General features: G+C 45.7%; 2 protein-coding genes across 4 annotated transcripts in view; one reads left to right on the plus strand and one right to left on the minus strand.

Annotated features, from left to right (window-relative positions):
* Positions 1-5969, minus strand: part of LOC115317645 (transitional endoplasmic reticulum ATPase) — a 40158-nt gene extending 34189 nt beyond the window's left edge. The window contains exons 1-2 of the mRNA XM_040223741.3: positions 5644-5969; positions 3410-3515 (exon numbers count right to left, since the gene is read on the minus strand). Coding sequence (XP_040079675.1) covers positions 3410-3515; positions 5644-5663 — 126 coding nt within the window. The 5' untranslated portion in view covers positions 5664-5969. The remainder of the gene's footprint in view (positions 1-3409; positions 3516-5643) is intronic.
* On the plus strand, positions 5931-15099 carry LOC8039744 (leptin receptor gene-related protein). Of its 3 annotated transcripts, none has more exons than XM_029977553.2 (4): positions 5931-5965; positions 8143-8217; positions 12194-12392; positions 13987-15099. In XM_029977553.2, the coding sequence occupies exons 2-4, from the start codon at positions 8177-8179 to the stop codon at positions 14098-14100; spliced, it is 354 nt and encodes a 117-aa protein (XP_029833413.2). In that variant the 5' UTR covers positions 5931-5965; positions 8143-8176; the 3' UTR covers positions 14101-15099. The 3 variants fall into 3 exon arrangements, with proteins under 3 accessions (XP_029833413.2, XP_029833344.2, XP_029833270.2); XM_029977484.3 differs by having other exon boundaries at positions 5938-6510; XM_029977410.4 differs by lacking the exon at positions 5931-5965 and adding an exon at positions 6074-6249.
* Positions 15100-15631: the final 532 nt, after the last annotated feature.

Genomic DNA, 15631 nt, shown 5'->3' on the forward strand with positions numbered 1-15631 from the left:
TCCTACGTCGGATGTGGGAACTTGTTACAAAGGAAGTTTCAGCAAGACTCACGGGGTCCATGACTACACGGCTAGAGTGTACTAGAAAAGGCGACGGGTTTGGATATGAATCCGTGGTCGTCAGATAGATCGAGTTCACACGTCACCTCCGCAAGCAGTGTTTTCGACCTTCTTGTGGCAGTGCAAAGTACCACCATCAATGGCAAGTTTTCGTTTTTAAATTGTTGCGGGTCAAATTTACATTTTGTACAATTCGAGGCAACATTTGTAAAATCGCAAAAAGAGTTCCAATTCGTAAATTTTATGCAAGAATCGAGAGATGAAAGCTATGTTAGTGGCTAGAAAAGAAAGCTGTGGCAGTAGGCTCGCTCGCTAGGAGAACACAAGAAAAACTTCCCTTAAATATAGAAGAAAAAAAAAAGGTCGCAGAAAGCGCCTCTTTTTTAAATGAGCAACAACAGCATATATGCACATGATCCATCAAAGGGAACCGGAACGTTCAGGAAACATTTTTAAGTGCCTAAGTATGACGCACACGTCGGAAAATAAAACTTTGCCCAAAAATGTTAGCACCATAGTTTTGTTGCGAGACGCAATTTAGATGGAGGTACGCCCCACTCTATGCTCCGCCCAGTGCTTCTAATATGAGCACATGCTCAACTGAAATTGGCTGGAGATTATTGATGTGCGAAATGTCTGTTAAAAATCTGTTGCTGTGTGGTGCGACAATCTTTTGTTCGGCATAGTTTTAGGGAAGAAAGAATCATTACCGTCTGCAAGTACATACCGAGACCAGTACTTATGCTTCGATTTCAAACGATAACACGGCTGTCGGTGTTTGAGGAAAGTGGTCGCATACACCGAGTAGCTTCTTCAGCTTGTCTACTTTTACGAGCGAGTCGTTTCGCATTCACATGGACGTTTATAGGAAGATCTCAACCAACAGTAGTTTGCAGCAAACAACTGTCGCAAATAAATGTCTCAAGACGCGTTGCCCGGGTGGATGTTTTTGTAACGGGTTCGGCGTAGGCCTAGCATTTGCCTGATCCGACTTGATTTGTTTGTAAGCTCGTTCTGCTGCTGGATGATAAAGATGTCGGTTCCCGTAAAGGCGGCTCTGCTGCTCTTTGAAGGACTGCAAGCGTCGCGATTGCAATCATAGTTTCAGTACCGTCAGGATACCTGCAGGTAAGTTTGGGCAAACCACTTGGCAGGAAGCAATCGGGTTTGCCCAGGCCTGTAGCTCGAGTTTTGAGCAACACACCTTGCTTGCAAAAGCGAATATTTTTAGGTAGTGCTTTGATAGTGCGTTGTGATGCTCACCCGCTTTGCTTGCGGACATCACGAAAGAAAAGAAAAAAGCTGAAAAGACAGCAGATTTATTTTGCTTTTATAATTTCTTTGTTTAAGTACTTTTATGTGTTTGTTAGGGTGCACTGAAAAATGCTGACCGACACTTGCATTGGACAGTGGTTCGTGTATGAATGGACTGCCAATTTCAAGGTTGTGTCTTGTGGACACTGCAGACTGTGGTAGGCGGTGTAGCAGACGATGGACGCCAATGTGCCGCCGCTCTCACAAGAGCAGACATTGTCAGATTAGAAGCGCCGGAGGTCGCAAGAGGGAGGCATCAGGTTTGCGTACGGTGCTCGGCCGAGCAGCCAAGCCAATCCAGTACTAATGATTGGGTCTACAGTGGGGCATGGGCAGAGTGTACTTCCACCTAAATTGCATTTTAGAGCAGAAATATTGTGTTGAAAATTGTTGAAAAATTTCCCTTGTGATAAGCAAAACCTATCTAGACACTGAAAAAACAAATTTTGGGGTAGTGCAAAAAAGTTTGGATTAGTGGCAACACATTTCTATGGAGAAAAATACACGCCAATTCGAATGTTTCCTATAATTAGACTTAAACATATGTGGGTCTCCACTGACAGTAGGCAGGCACACAGAATGCGATGTCAGCACCTATAGGAACACCGTCCGACAGCTGCGAGAACTAGGCCAACAAGCTGCAGATGAAAAACGTGTCCTTCGGATTGGATGGGTGCTGGGACACTCCAGCATATATGGCAACGAAGAGGCCGACAATGCTGCCACAACGGCACTTGAAGCTGCGCCTGCGAGACCAGACCAGGATCAACAGGAACAAAGTCGAGGAGGCGAAAATGATGTCCTCTTCTTCAACCCCGACGAGTTTTTGTCCCTGGTAAGGACGAGGAGCCGCAAAGCCCTGACAGACCTGGTCTCCCAAGATCCTGATGGTGAACTGGCGACTGTACTCGATGCGGGAGCAAGAAACCAGAAACTACAATAGATCTCTGAGAGTGCAGAGCCACTGTACGCTCAAGGTGGGCCACCGTTTACGAGCTCCTCGCTGCATCGACCAAAAACTCCTGTAGAGTGGACGTGGCCAAAGGCCAATATACAGCACAGGAAGATTGTGCTGGACTCTCTCCTAAAGTTGATTCAAGAAGCCAGTACCCAGCACTATTTTTAAACATTTCATCCTCATCTCTCCCCTCATCATCCCCACAAGTGACCCAAGGTCAAGGTGGAGGAAAAACCATTAAAACATGTCTTAAACAAACAATTTTACTTAGGCAAATGTGCGTGTGCACCTAACAGACAGCAAAACACTTCTCTTCTGCCACAAATCCAAGAGTGTGTAGATACCAGACGAGAATAAAATATTTCCATTGCAATAAGAAAAGTGTCTTGAGGTGTCAAGACACTTTTCTTATTGCAATGGAAATATTTTATTCTCCTCTTCCAAATAGCTGAAGGAAAACTACAACAGTATAAGAAGAATAAGTGGAAAACGCCACAAGCACGTCTTTTTGTACGGCTGCTTTTGCTTTGCTACGATTAGAGCGATTAGAGCAAAGAAGCTTTTGCTTCTTTGCTCTAATCATAGCTGTGCAGAAAAAGCAATGCATACGCGGAAATTTATGGTGCCCACATAGCACAACTAGCCTTTGGCACACGAGGAAAGCTCGTAGTATTGGCACGGCCAAGAACATATCTTGTCAATCTCAACACCTCAAGTACCCCCATTTGATGTCCCAAAGTTCTGAAAAGGCAAAAGACCTTTTGCGAAAATTCTGAAAAGCAGCACACAAAGTCCTACATTACGCTTCTTGCCCCCACAGCACCTATGACGTGATGCCAAAGAGAGGAAGAAGTTGCTCGCCTGCCCCTACCAGTGTTTTTCCATGTCTGCCACGACTGGTTTTGTACATACTGTTCCCAGCATTATTTTTGGCACCGCAGAGGGTGCCGAACGTTTTGCAACAAGACTATTAGCGGTATTTGAACTTTTTCTTTTAAATTCCGTATTAAAATTCTGCGCAGGGTCCCATTATAATGTCACACTCCTCATCCAACCCCTCCGTCCCAGTCCACTTGCCTGGGACAGCGCCACCACCGAGTTGTCGTCGTTGATGGCCTCTTCCACCAGAAGCCGGTTGGGCTTGGTCTTGGTCTTGAGGATGGCTGTGGCCAAATCCTCAGGACTGTAAGAGGCACAGGGGAAAAAAACAATGCAGGTTCAGAAACATGCGTTTGGCCACACCTAAGTCGGAGAGATATGGGCAGAAAACGAAATTGTACCCAGAAGTTACACATGGAAGAATTTCTGCCAAATCTTTCTGGTTACAAGAAACCCGAGTGCACGACACATCTACATATTTTTATCACTCTGATGCTATTCCGGAAGAGTGATAAAGAATTAAGCCCCAGATGAAAAAACAAGAATGCCATGCTTAGTGTCATCTATTTTATACCAGATTGTGAAGGCTAGCTAAGTATGCAACTCGTGTCTCCGAGACTTCTGCGCAAACGTGCGTAATGCTTTGCTTCTCCAAAAATGGGCTTTTGCACATGCTCCTATGGACATTTATCAGCGATGAGTCGGTACGTCACCCCAGCAAAGTGCCTTGGACAGTGTTTTCCTTTCTAGTCGACCGACCTCGATGCTAGACTTCCCAAGAGAGAAACTGAGAACGAGCTTACTGTAAGCCAAGTTCACGTCACAAATACCAATACCAGACATTCTCGGCAAGCTTCGAAACCTTAAAAACATTACTCCCAAGCTTTTCACCACCAACAGAAGTGCCCGACACTATTTTCTCAAAATTTTTACAATGGTTTAACTTCAAGGCAAGTGCTATTTAGGCACAAATCTATCCCAGGATTTATTTGGGCATAATTAGTGGGAGCCACCCAAGATTAGCAGCACTGATTTATATATTTGAGGCTAACACATTACTTGTGTTAATGTGTCTTCCACGAGGCCTACTGGAGTCATGGACATAGTTTTCTCAGAGCTTATCATGAAAAATTACTTCAATGGTGCAAAATAAATAAAGCACAAGCTGCACAATCAGCAGCAAACAAAAGGGCAATGTGAGGTACCAGGTGGTCACACAAAACTTGGACACAATCAGTGTGGCGTGATGCAAAGCAGGTGCATCGAGGCTACCAAGCGTAAAGGTGCACACTACCATGCTTTCCTAAACAGCTGAAACAAAAAGTCAACTTACCCGGATCTGAAACAGTAATACAAAGAAACAAATAATGAGAACGGGACTATTAATTTATTTCCATAAAATTCAGCTATTTTTTTTTTTATCTTTCACGCAAAAGGTGCACTGAGAAAGTCAAATCAATCGTCAGGTGTCATAACAAACCACAATGTAGGTCATGGGAAACGCCAACAAAAGACTGGTCACTTTGTTAACAAAAAATGCCAAGAAAACTTGCATTACCATTTCCAGTTTACACTCGAAAATTCTCTAGCTAAAAAGCAATACTCTTTGAAACGAGAAGTTTATCACACAACGTTTTAGACGAGCAACTGCAACGCACATCCCGCAATCGCACACAAAAATGGCTTCTTTAAAAAACGTAGGTAGGCTAGGCTGAGGAGTGCCGTCGCCCTCACAAAGCAAGCTGCTGAATCATTGTTCCCAAGCGCTCGCTACTCTCCACACCTGCGCCATTGATTACCCCGAGCACGACCACAAAGACCGATTTCCTCGACGACTCGTAGGGGCATTCGTAAACGATTAAACGCAAGGTTAGAAACTGCGTTTCCAACCTGGCGTAAACTTGACCGTCCTCACAGATGAGCCAACATGATGATCGCGAACTTTTCACAACCGTGGCATGTCGTCAGCTTCACGATCATTGCGCTCGCGAGGACACCGCAGAGCGAGCAAAGAACTCGACGTACTCGCTTAGACACGTCGACTAATTTCAGTCCTAGATTCAGCCGAGGATTACGTCTAATAACATCGCCCGTAAGCGAAGGGCGCTTCGTTTCCTTTTCAATGGAGATCGCATCGGTGCACTTTGTGATGCGTCATCACAGCGTCCGCTGCAGCGGTTTGGTTCAACGCTGACTGAACTAATGACCAGCGACACGGTTCTGTCGTGAACCTCGGTGAAAACCGCACGAGTAAACCCGAAAACGCCCGAATAAGGGCGAACTATCCAAACACCGAGCATGACTTGTACAAATTAGAAGCCGGCAATTAAGCCTAACCAAGATGTTGATAGTGTCGTTTGAAGCGGAAAAACCGTGCCTTCCTCACGTCGATGGCCCACACTTGTAAACAAGGTACGTAATATGGGACTCACTTTGATTTACTCGCTGCCATTTTGTCTTCAATCTTGAGCGCCGACTTGAAATAAAATTGCAAGCCCCACTACACACCAACAGAGTGCACACCAAAGTGGAATAATGCCACCGAATGAACGACACGACATTAAAGGACCGCAGCAAAAATCTCAACATTAAACCAACATTTTCAAACAAAACAAACAAATAATCTACTTAGCTTACATAAAAATTGTATAGTTAAAAGTATAGATACAATTTTGTACGATTAGGGTTTAATTCAATATTTATTAACTGCGATATGTCTATTCGGCAGTACCATCATCATGGCGGGCATCAAAGGTACGCTCTTTTTATTTTCCTTTCCTGTTTTCTTATCTGCGGTGTCAAAATAAAAATTTACCTATCTGTGCTCAGTCGCATTGTTCCGTTATTGCCTGGCTATTGATACGATAGCCACGGATGATGCAACGTAAAGATAATGAACGCGATTCTAAGCCCTTTGTGGCGTATCGCTACTTGAGTGTTAGGTGTTCACCTTCTCAACTCGCAAGATTCCTTGGCGATTTTTCCTTCGACGCTATTTCGGTCATTCATCTAATCTGTCATGGTCGAGGCGTGGAAGGGTATGTCTCCCATTTGAGCGAAATAAACATCTTTAAAACTAGAGCTTGGAGGAGACAGTGAGTTGGATGCCGAGCAATAGAATTGACTGTCATTGAATCATAGCGCAACCCTTGAACAACTTGCGAGCATAGTTTACAGTCAGGAAAACCGTTTTCACGTTTTAATACGTTAGCTTTGTCTAACCTGCTGTTTTCCATTTTTTTTTTCTTTCAAACTTTCCCATTTCCGACCATCTGCCCGTCTTCTGGAACCATGTCAGCGTGAGTATTGACTTCTCTGAACAGAGTCTGAACCTTGCGAACTGATTTTCACGCAAAAATTCTTCCGTGAAATTTTTTTGAGGTACCGATTCTGCCGAGATAACTTATTTTTCTTCTAGATTCGTTTTAAAAGTCGGAAATATTTTTCGTTTTCGAGCGTGGGTGTCGCAAGCGGAGGTGGTTAGGCCACTACAAATGATTAGCACAAAAAATACGAGGCAATGGATATAGCCTAAATTAATGTTAGATACAGCTATTCACACCAGAACAAAAAACTCCCGTAGAATTTGAAATTAATTGAATTGAAAGCTCTTTGTAGCATGCGGCCAACAGCTTTGGGTTTGTGGCAATCGCATGAGTAGATGAGGCACTTGAGAAAACAAATCGTAATTATGCCTATACTAACATTTCAAAGGCAGAAAAAAAAAAAAAAAAAAAAAAAAGCTAGGTAACTTTTGTTTGCTGCATGGCGGTGAAAGCATTGCTTGTGTCGCTAACTCTGGAAGGTTTCGTCTTTTCAGCTTGTGCTGTGGGACCATTGTTGCTTAGCTTGCATCATTAGTAAGAACAGGTTCACACAGAGCATTCTGTCCATAATCAAACCAAGTCTGTCGGCAGTGTACTCAATGTTTCGAGTGCCGCTGGCATCTTGCAAAGAAGCATTATTTTTTTGTGCTCTACACAAGCAACTTTCCCGCCATTCCATAACCGAACTACACCACGGGACGCTTCTGTCGATGTCTGCGGTCAGAAGATTCGAACATGACTTTGTGTTTTTGCAGTTTCTTATAAAAACTTGCCCAATAATCATATTTGCAGGTACTAATGAAGCCTCTGCAAAACCCTCATAATTTACGGAGCCCATTGTGGGTTACATTCTAAGGTAGTGCGCCGTTGTCGTCATCGTCAATGGACCACATTTTTAGTGTAGAACAGACCCCTTTCTAAACCCCATCAAGCAACACTGGCGGTCGCTATTTCTCGGGGACGAAGCGTGTGATTGGGTTCAAGTCTTCGACGAACGCTGAGGCTGTACTCGCTTTTGATAAGAACTGATTTGAGTTCGCACCAATCCTGACACAGTCCTCATGTCCAATACGTGATCAGAATATGTGCACTAACAACGGCAGACTCGGATAACTGACTCACCAGCTACTAGATGGAGTGCGCTTTTGAAAAGGGTCTATTGCAGTTTTACCGAAACTAATTTAGATTTTGCAAGCGTCTGTTACATGCAGTGGCCTAGCACAGCGGAAGCTTAGCAACCCTACTGCACTTGTTTGCATGCCTCGCTTGACGACAACACAGATTGAGTCACTCCGCGCAGTGCTTCCTTGCCTTAGTTTCTGCATTCTCGGTGTCGTCGCAAGAAAGAGAAGGAAGGAAAGAACGAGTTGACATTTTGAAAAAAACACGTCTGCTGCGTTTTTCATGAAATGCAGTTCTGCATCTGAAGTTTCGAACAACAGATTGAAATACAGCTGCAGTTGTTTTTCTCCTAGAAATTGGTCGGTGAATTTTGAATTTTTAGTGAAATGGTCAGGGAGGTTAGAAGTGTAGCTATGGAATGTACCCTACCCTGTAACCTGGCAGCTTTTCTGATGCTGGTTGTGTTGCAACAATCCCTTGTAGACTGGTGGCCCTGGCCTTCTCCGGCTCGGTGGGCATGACTCTCCTGGTTCTCGGGTGTGCACTGCCTCAGCCCAGGTAAGTGCTTAATTTTATTTACCGTAAAATAATGGGGAGTGCCCACCCTATTTTTACTGAAAACTGGGTTAATCTAGACATGGACGCTTGTCTGGTCAATTTGGGCAATTAACATATAATTTGCAGAAATCCTGAGTTTGGCAAATGTTAATAGTGAGTGCGTGAGCAAAGTGGGCACTTCTGCGGTATTTTACTATATTATTATTTATTAGTATTTACCCTTAAGAGGCCTTGAGCCTCAATAAGAGTCATTTGACCCGTGGGCAATCCTAGAGTCGCTGTATATGGCAGGCTTTAGTAGCCCCACGCTTTTCCTCGTGTAACGATTCATCATGTGCATTACCATAGCAACAGGCCGAGCTGGCTCAGTTACCATAACAACTAACCGAATTGTACAATGTTGACAATTGCCAGGGTTGTGTTTCTATATTTCAGAGTGGTACGGATGGATGCCAACGGCTGTACCCTTTATATAAGGCGGCTTGTGCCACCTAGCCTTGAAATTAAGAACCAAAAGTATGATTCCTTTCCTTCACCAACTTGCTTACCCTCCGCAATTTCGTAACTATCACCAGGCGGTCTGGGATATCACCAGGATGACCTTCGGGGGATCGGGCAAAAAAACAAAAACTTTACCCCCTGCCTCTCCCCCCCCTGCCCCGCAAGGGAGTCGCCAATCTTCCTCTGGTCAAACCTAGTTGGCATTACCCTGGCAGTGGGCCCACTGGAACACGGCGTGGAGACTTTGGGCCGGAGCCACGCGGGAGGGCGTCCTAATTTTCCTCCGTCCCGTCTATCCCCTGTTGTGTCAGTTAAATTTACGTTATTCGATTCCCCCTAGATAATCTCCAGCAGTCTTCCAATCTCTTCTTTGTTATTAAAATGCCCTTATTATCATCCATTCTTCCATTCTCGTCTGCAAACTCCAGCGCTCCGGCTAAATTTGTCGCCCCCTCCGGGAGAGCAAGCCTTGTGCACCTCAACACCACATGTTTTATTGTCTCATCATCTCCTTGGCATACAGCACATGCATATTCATTTCCTAATTTTTTTCCTATATGTCCCGGTCCTCAATACTCCTGTTTTAGCCTCAAATAATGAGCTCCCCTTTGAATTATCATAACAATGTTCCTTCCTTATTTCCCGTTTTCGTCCCCTATGCATAGTTAAGGCCGATTTTCCCTGCATTCTTCTCTCCCACATCTTTTTCTTGGCTTCCTTTACTTCCTTTTTTGCAGAGGTATTCTGTTCTGCCCCCGCACTTGACTGTTGGTATTTTAATTTCAGTTTTTTGGTTCGGTTTATCCATTTAGTGTTCAAACTTTTCATGTACAAATGCTTATATACCTTTCTCGCCTATCGTGTGTCCTCAATTGTGTCCAGTCTTCTTTCAAATTTTAACTTACTGATTGCCTCTCTACATAGTGCCGGCATACCAGTGTTGCCTGCTACTTTCTGAGTAGCAAGAAGTTCAAAATTTAGGTGAGCGTCCCTGAGTACAGTAAACATGTCGTTCTAGAGGTGCCCATAACTTCAAATATGCCCAAGCCGTTATTTCAACAACTCTTTTACCTCAACTTTGACTTGCATTAACCGACTTTCACCACTTTTCAATGAACAGGCGGAGAGATTAAATTCGTGAGAAAATTGAGTGGCCACCAGGCGCCGATAGTAGCACGGTTACCATGGCAACCTCTTGGGCCCAAAATGGAGATCACTATTGGTAGCTTCCTATGTTGTGCCCTAGGTTTTTCTGCATCATGTCACTACTCTGAGAGCTAGAGCTGCCATACAGTGGCTTTAGACAGTCTGATGGCCCCTTCGGAGGATTGTCTCTGCTGTCCCGTCCTATCGTCTCCAATAATTGGAACCATAAAGTGAGAAGAAAGAAAGCGTACAAGGCAAAAGCAATGCTTTTTGCCATTACAAGTGCCCTGCGTAAGCAAACTAAGAAGAACTGGTTATGCTAAAACTGTTTCCACAGTTTTGTAGTTCTGAATTTTCGTCCCTATTTTCTGTCAGTGCCTTTTATTTTCCAAACACAGGCATGCAAAATTTTGTCTCGTTTGTTGTTCATGAAGTTTCAAGATTTTCAGCCAAACTTCCTACACGATGGGTGTTTTTATGTTCTGCCGACAACAGTAGCAGGGTCCCTTGTCACATCAGTCATATATGCATCTTGTTGCAAAGTAGTGCTCTCTAACCCACTGTAAAACTTAGCTGTGCATTCATTCTGCCCTAAACCTTGACTTCATCTGTATTTCGTTACCTTGGCAGCCCAAACAATCTTCAGCACCGCTCATTCACAAATCTGTAAGTTTATTGTTGGCTGGTTACACCCTAGCATATTAAAGAAATTTTGCTAATGAAATGTATTTCGCATGTGGACAAGTGGTGTTTCTTAAAAGTCTCTCCGGAGTTCGATTTGGGTCCCTGGGGGAAGCCAGTGCTTTCTCGGCTGTTAATTGGGTGTGCCATCACTGCCTTCTGTTAATCGAACGTTATCCACCAATGAGAAACTTTTGGCCCATTCAGGAGTCCACGATTAGACAGGTATTTTGGTGAGAACTCACGCACACATGAAATGCAAGAAAAGTGTCGTGGCCTCTGATGGACTTGTTACGAGTGCTGCTTCATTCACTGGTGGACTTGAGCTTGTACAACAGCAGAAGGACATGAGATTTGCGAAGAAAGTATGGGTTGTCGATTGCCTCCGACGTGAAATTGCACACAATCACAATATCTGCTAGTGCTGAATATCACTCTGCTGCGGTCCTCAATTTGTAGCAGACAGACATCTTTTTTCGGTTCTGTTAGCAGATGACCTAAAGGCGTTTCCTTGTTTTACATCTGTCTCCAAATGACACTTCATAGCAGACAAATCTCACTTTTCGCTCATGTTAGAAGTCTGCCGATGATATCTTAGCTCAGGGTTTTTCAAACTTTTACGCTTCGAGGAATGCTTCTCTCTCTTTATTTATAACTAAGGAACCCGTCCCGGTCTTGGCCTTGATGCAGCACCGAAGTGCAGAAGCTTGCAATCCTTGCAAACTATAATTGACATATTGGTGTTTGCCTCATAGTTATGTATCTGTGGGTCGCTCAAATCTGCTAAAATAATGCTTAAATCGTTAAAAAAAAAACTTTTTTGGGGGCAGAGGTGGTTGAGGAAGTTTGGGAGCTTAGGGAACCTGTGAGGGGTACTCTGGGGAACACCTTGGTTGCTTGAGAACCCATATCGTAGCTTGTTCCATGAGAGGCACCTCTTTCAACAGAAATGGTGCTTCCTGTTAGTGGATTATCTTGGTAGAAAACTTAGGAAAGAAAACATGCCAGTAGGAAGCAGAGGGTAGAAGCTTCTTTGTACTAGCTTTGAAGCGAAAGGTAAACCACAACGGGCACAAAAGTGAAGCCTCGGGGGCTGAACCTAAGTCTCCGTAGCTCAACGGAGCCAACAGAATCTAGAATTCTCACTCGAAAGAACGTTCACGTTCACTCGTACCATGCCCACGGAGTTTCCTGCCAAGAAACCATCGAACTGGTAGTCCGGAAAAGGGTGGATTAGCATTGGCCTTCGCAATGACTGCATTCGCACCCCCGACCAGGGCGTGGCAAGAACAGGAGCAGAGCATGGCAAATTATAAGCTCCGACGCCAGCAATTCCGAGGGAAAGAAAGCAGACAATAAATTTGGAGTGCTCGTTTTGCTGCGATGGATTGAAGTTGCTTGAGCGATCCTCAACTTAATTTATTTTTATACGATGCACGATGCCGGTGTTTTTTGAGCAAACTAAGCTAGAAAGGAGTAGATACAGTCCTCGCAAGTAGTGTATTTGTTATCACATCTCCGCACACAACAAAGCATTGCTCGCAATACGGTCCCATCACTGAAATGTGTGGTACATTTCTTTCCCTCTGGAATATTTTAACAATGACTGTCTGTGCGTCCCTTACCCCTGTGGCGCCCTCCCACGCAGCAACTGGTACCCCTTCTTCGTGGTGCTGATGTACGTGCTCTCCCCGCTGCCCTCGCTCATCGCCCGGCGCTACAAGGAGGATGCGGGGACCTGGAAGGCCGCCCAGGAGCTGGCCTACTTCGTCACGACGGGCATCGTCATCTCCGCCTTCGGCCTGCCCCTCGTGCTGGCACGCTCGCCCTCCGTGCCGCACCCCGTGGTCAGTGCCGCACCCTCGCTCTTTTACGGGGCCTTTAAACGGCCTTTCCTATGGTCGCCGGCAGATGGAGAACGGCAGGGCTTGTCTTTCGGACACCTCGAGCATGTGCTCCGTGCCTTCCACAGTGCTCTGACTGCACGAGCGCACTCGAAGTGCACGAGGCGTCGTACGCGTCATCGAAGGTAGAGAGCTTGCGCCGGAGACGCGACAACTGAAGCTTCTCCGTGCCGTTCTCACAGTGTCGCCAACCATTGGAAGCGTGCGACAGGACAGTGGTGCCACGACCCGACTCCGAGCGGGGGCGTTTCACATAGAATAGGGCCGGACCGGCAGACATCCTAAGTGGCGGCCAACCTTTCTAATCAACATCGACGTACCTGAGTGCAGCACTGTACGAATCGTTTGGGGCCACGGTCGGCACTAACTCTTTTTTTTCGAGACCCGGTAATGGAGAACAGAAATCACCTCTGAGTGCCGTCGAAAAGCACCGCAATCCTCTAAATCTTGCTGCGTCCACTCGATTCAGCGGTGGGCGAAGGGCACTTTAGTAAGAGGTATGAAGAAGACTTCTCGCATAGATTTTAACACTTACTAGCACTGACGAATGTCGTCCCGTAGTGCTTTTCGAACCGTCCAACGCACGGACGCTTCATAGAGGCACCTTGTTGCACAGATAAACGAAGAGCATAACAATCTGCTGCCGCTAACAACTGCGGGACAGACGATTGAACCCGAGCTTCGAACGACTCCCGCGGGTTGAATGGTAGAAAACACATGCAGAGCAATGCTGGGCATGGATAAATTTCGAATGTTGAGGTGCCAACCCTTTAAAGCTAGACCGAGAAATACGGCCGTGTGAAGGCATGGATGCGGCGAGGACGCTGCAGGAGCATTGGAATAGGACGAAGCGGGCAGCACTTCACTATGCGACGTAACGTGGTGGCACTGCCGACCAGCTGCCAAGACAGAGCGGCACGCCCCCAATGCGTGTCGCATGCTCCCAATAGATGGTAAGTTTGTGGTGGTGGGTTTTGAACGTTGCCCACTAAAGACCAGCACTGGGCACAGATTGAACACGAGCGACAGATCGACAATGAGGCGTGCCCTCCCAGATTGAATGCGAGTCTTTTTTTTTTCCTTTTTTGTATAACACTTTGGCAAATTAGGTCGGTACGCCACCAAACTAGTGTTTTATTCTAGCTTTGCGTATCTTCCGAGAGAAAGAAATAAAGCACCAGGACCACGGCCAACGACTGAATGTGCCTGCGGTGATGTCACGAGGTAGAAATCGAGAGACGAACCAGTCGAAGATGCATTCCAGGCACCATAGTTTTACTTTATGTGAAAGTATTTGAAGGTTCTTTAGACCAACATCTTCTTTCCATTTTGGTGGTTGTCGAAATTATATTTAGTTGACTCGGATGTGCAGTGTGTTCCCTTTTTGGCATACTTCAGTGACCAGAAGGCTGTGTTGTGCATGATAAAGTAAATGAAGAGTGGACATGCCATTGCTTCTTTGCAGACTGTGTCAGAAAGCTGCAGATTTTTACAAGTGGGATGGTCTAAAGAGGAAGTTTTTTCTCTTACTCTCTAGATCCAGTGGAGCGCATGTGGCCTAGTGCTGGCAGGCAACCTGGTCGTCTTCATCACCATCCTGGGCTTCTTCCTGGCGTTCGACAACGACGAAGTCGACTACAACATGTGGTGAAGGCGAGGCTCCGGCCCAAGAAACAAAAAAACCCAAATTAGCCTCCTTCCGACGTCCGCTTTCCTCGAGCCCACTGCCAAATTTCCGCCGCCGACCTGCCAGGCTCCTTCGCTCCTCTGACCAAATCACAGAGAGGCTCCGTCTTTAGTTGCCGTCATTCGTAGGCGCTTGCTGTACGCTTCGCCAAGGTTGGCTGCGCTCTATGTGAAATGAGCCGCGTTTCCGTCTTGGATCGGCTTCCGGCGGCCTGCTCTGGGGACTTGATTTACCCCTTCTGGTGGAAGCTAGTGCTCTTCCCCTCGTAGGCGCATGCTGTACACTTTGCGAGAGTTAGCAGTTGTGCGGTTGCGCCGTGTGCAAAATAAGCCGTCAGTTAACGGCGTCCTCAAGAACACTGCATTTCCGTCTTAGATTGGCTTCGACATGTGCTTGCTGTCGGCTTGTTTTGGGAATTGGATTTACTTTTTCTGGTGGAAACGAATGGTCGGGCCCTTCTAAACACACACCGTATGCTTCGCTAGAGTTAGGGTCCGACGGCTGCACTCCGTGTGAAACGCTATGTCGGTCGCCGGCATCTCACCTTTTCTTCAAGAATGCCGCATTCCCGTCGAGGATTGGCTTTGACGTTGGTTCGCTCTCGGCTTGTTTTGGGGATCGCATTTACCCTTGGAAGCGAGAAATTGTGCCCCGAGGGCAATTAATTGTCTTATCTTTGGATCAAGTCAGAGATGCAATCCGACACGCGGGATTTGTCGATTCGATTCGGCATCTTGTAAATAGCATAAAGAACTTTGTCGTGGAAATAAGGGAAGTTTCCATTGTGGTGTCTTTCGGTATCTGGAGGATAATGTTCCGGAGAGAAGATTGTTTCTTGCAGTCAAGGGACTGGCACCTAGTAACGGAGAAACAGATCTTTGCTGTTATTAGTCTGTATGGAGGGGACGCGACGCATGCTGTACATAGTCTATTATTTAATAAAAAAATATACCTCACAATGAATTCTTTCTGTACCAAATTTTGTGACTCTACCACAGGATACACACAAACATTTGTGTGAATGTTGGTTATATATACCGTGGAGAGACGGTCTGCCCAAAACGTGTGGACATAATTTGACTATTGCAGTACAACCGCTAACGTCTTTGACGTGTATCGTGCAGTAGTGATTACACAAATGCACACCAGTACAATGCCAGCCCATATCAGAACTGGCAGGAGTAGGGAAGGTTTGGCGGTATCAATTTATAGAATCGAATGCAGCTTGGAAAGTAGTAGTGCCACATATATGTGTTATCTTAAAGGGAAGCTGAAACACTTCTTTCAAAAGATGTGGTAGAGGTTGATTCTAGTGTAGTTTTATCCCGTGAATATATAATGTTTGTTTTCCCTGAAGATGTAATGCAACACGAGAAACCCCCGACCAGTCGTTACATCTTAAGGGGCTCTTTGGTACCCCAAGCGCATGTTGTTGTGTGGGCAGCGTGCGCAATTGCAAGCTTGCCAGGCATGACTGGAAGGAAGCGCCGAAAGA

Source organism: Ixodes scapularis, unplaced genomic scaffold, assembly GCF_016920785.2.
Source record: "Ixodes scapularis isolate PalLabHiFi unplaced genomic scaffold, ASM1692078v2 ptg001185l_1__unscaffolded, whole genome shotgun sequence".
Taxonomy (NCBI): Eukaryota; Metazoa; Arthropoda; class Arachnida; order Ixodida; family Ixodidae; genus Ixodes; species Ixodes scapularis.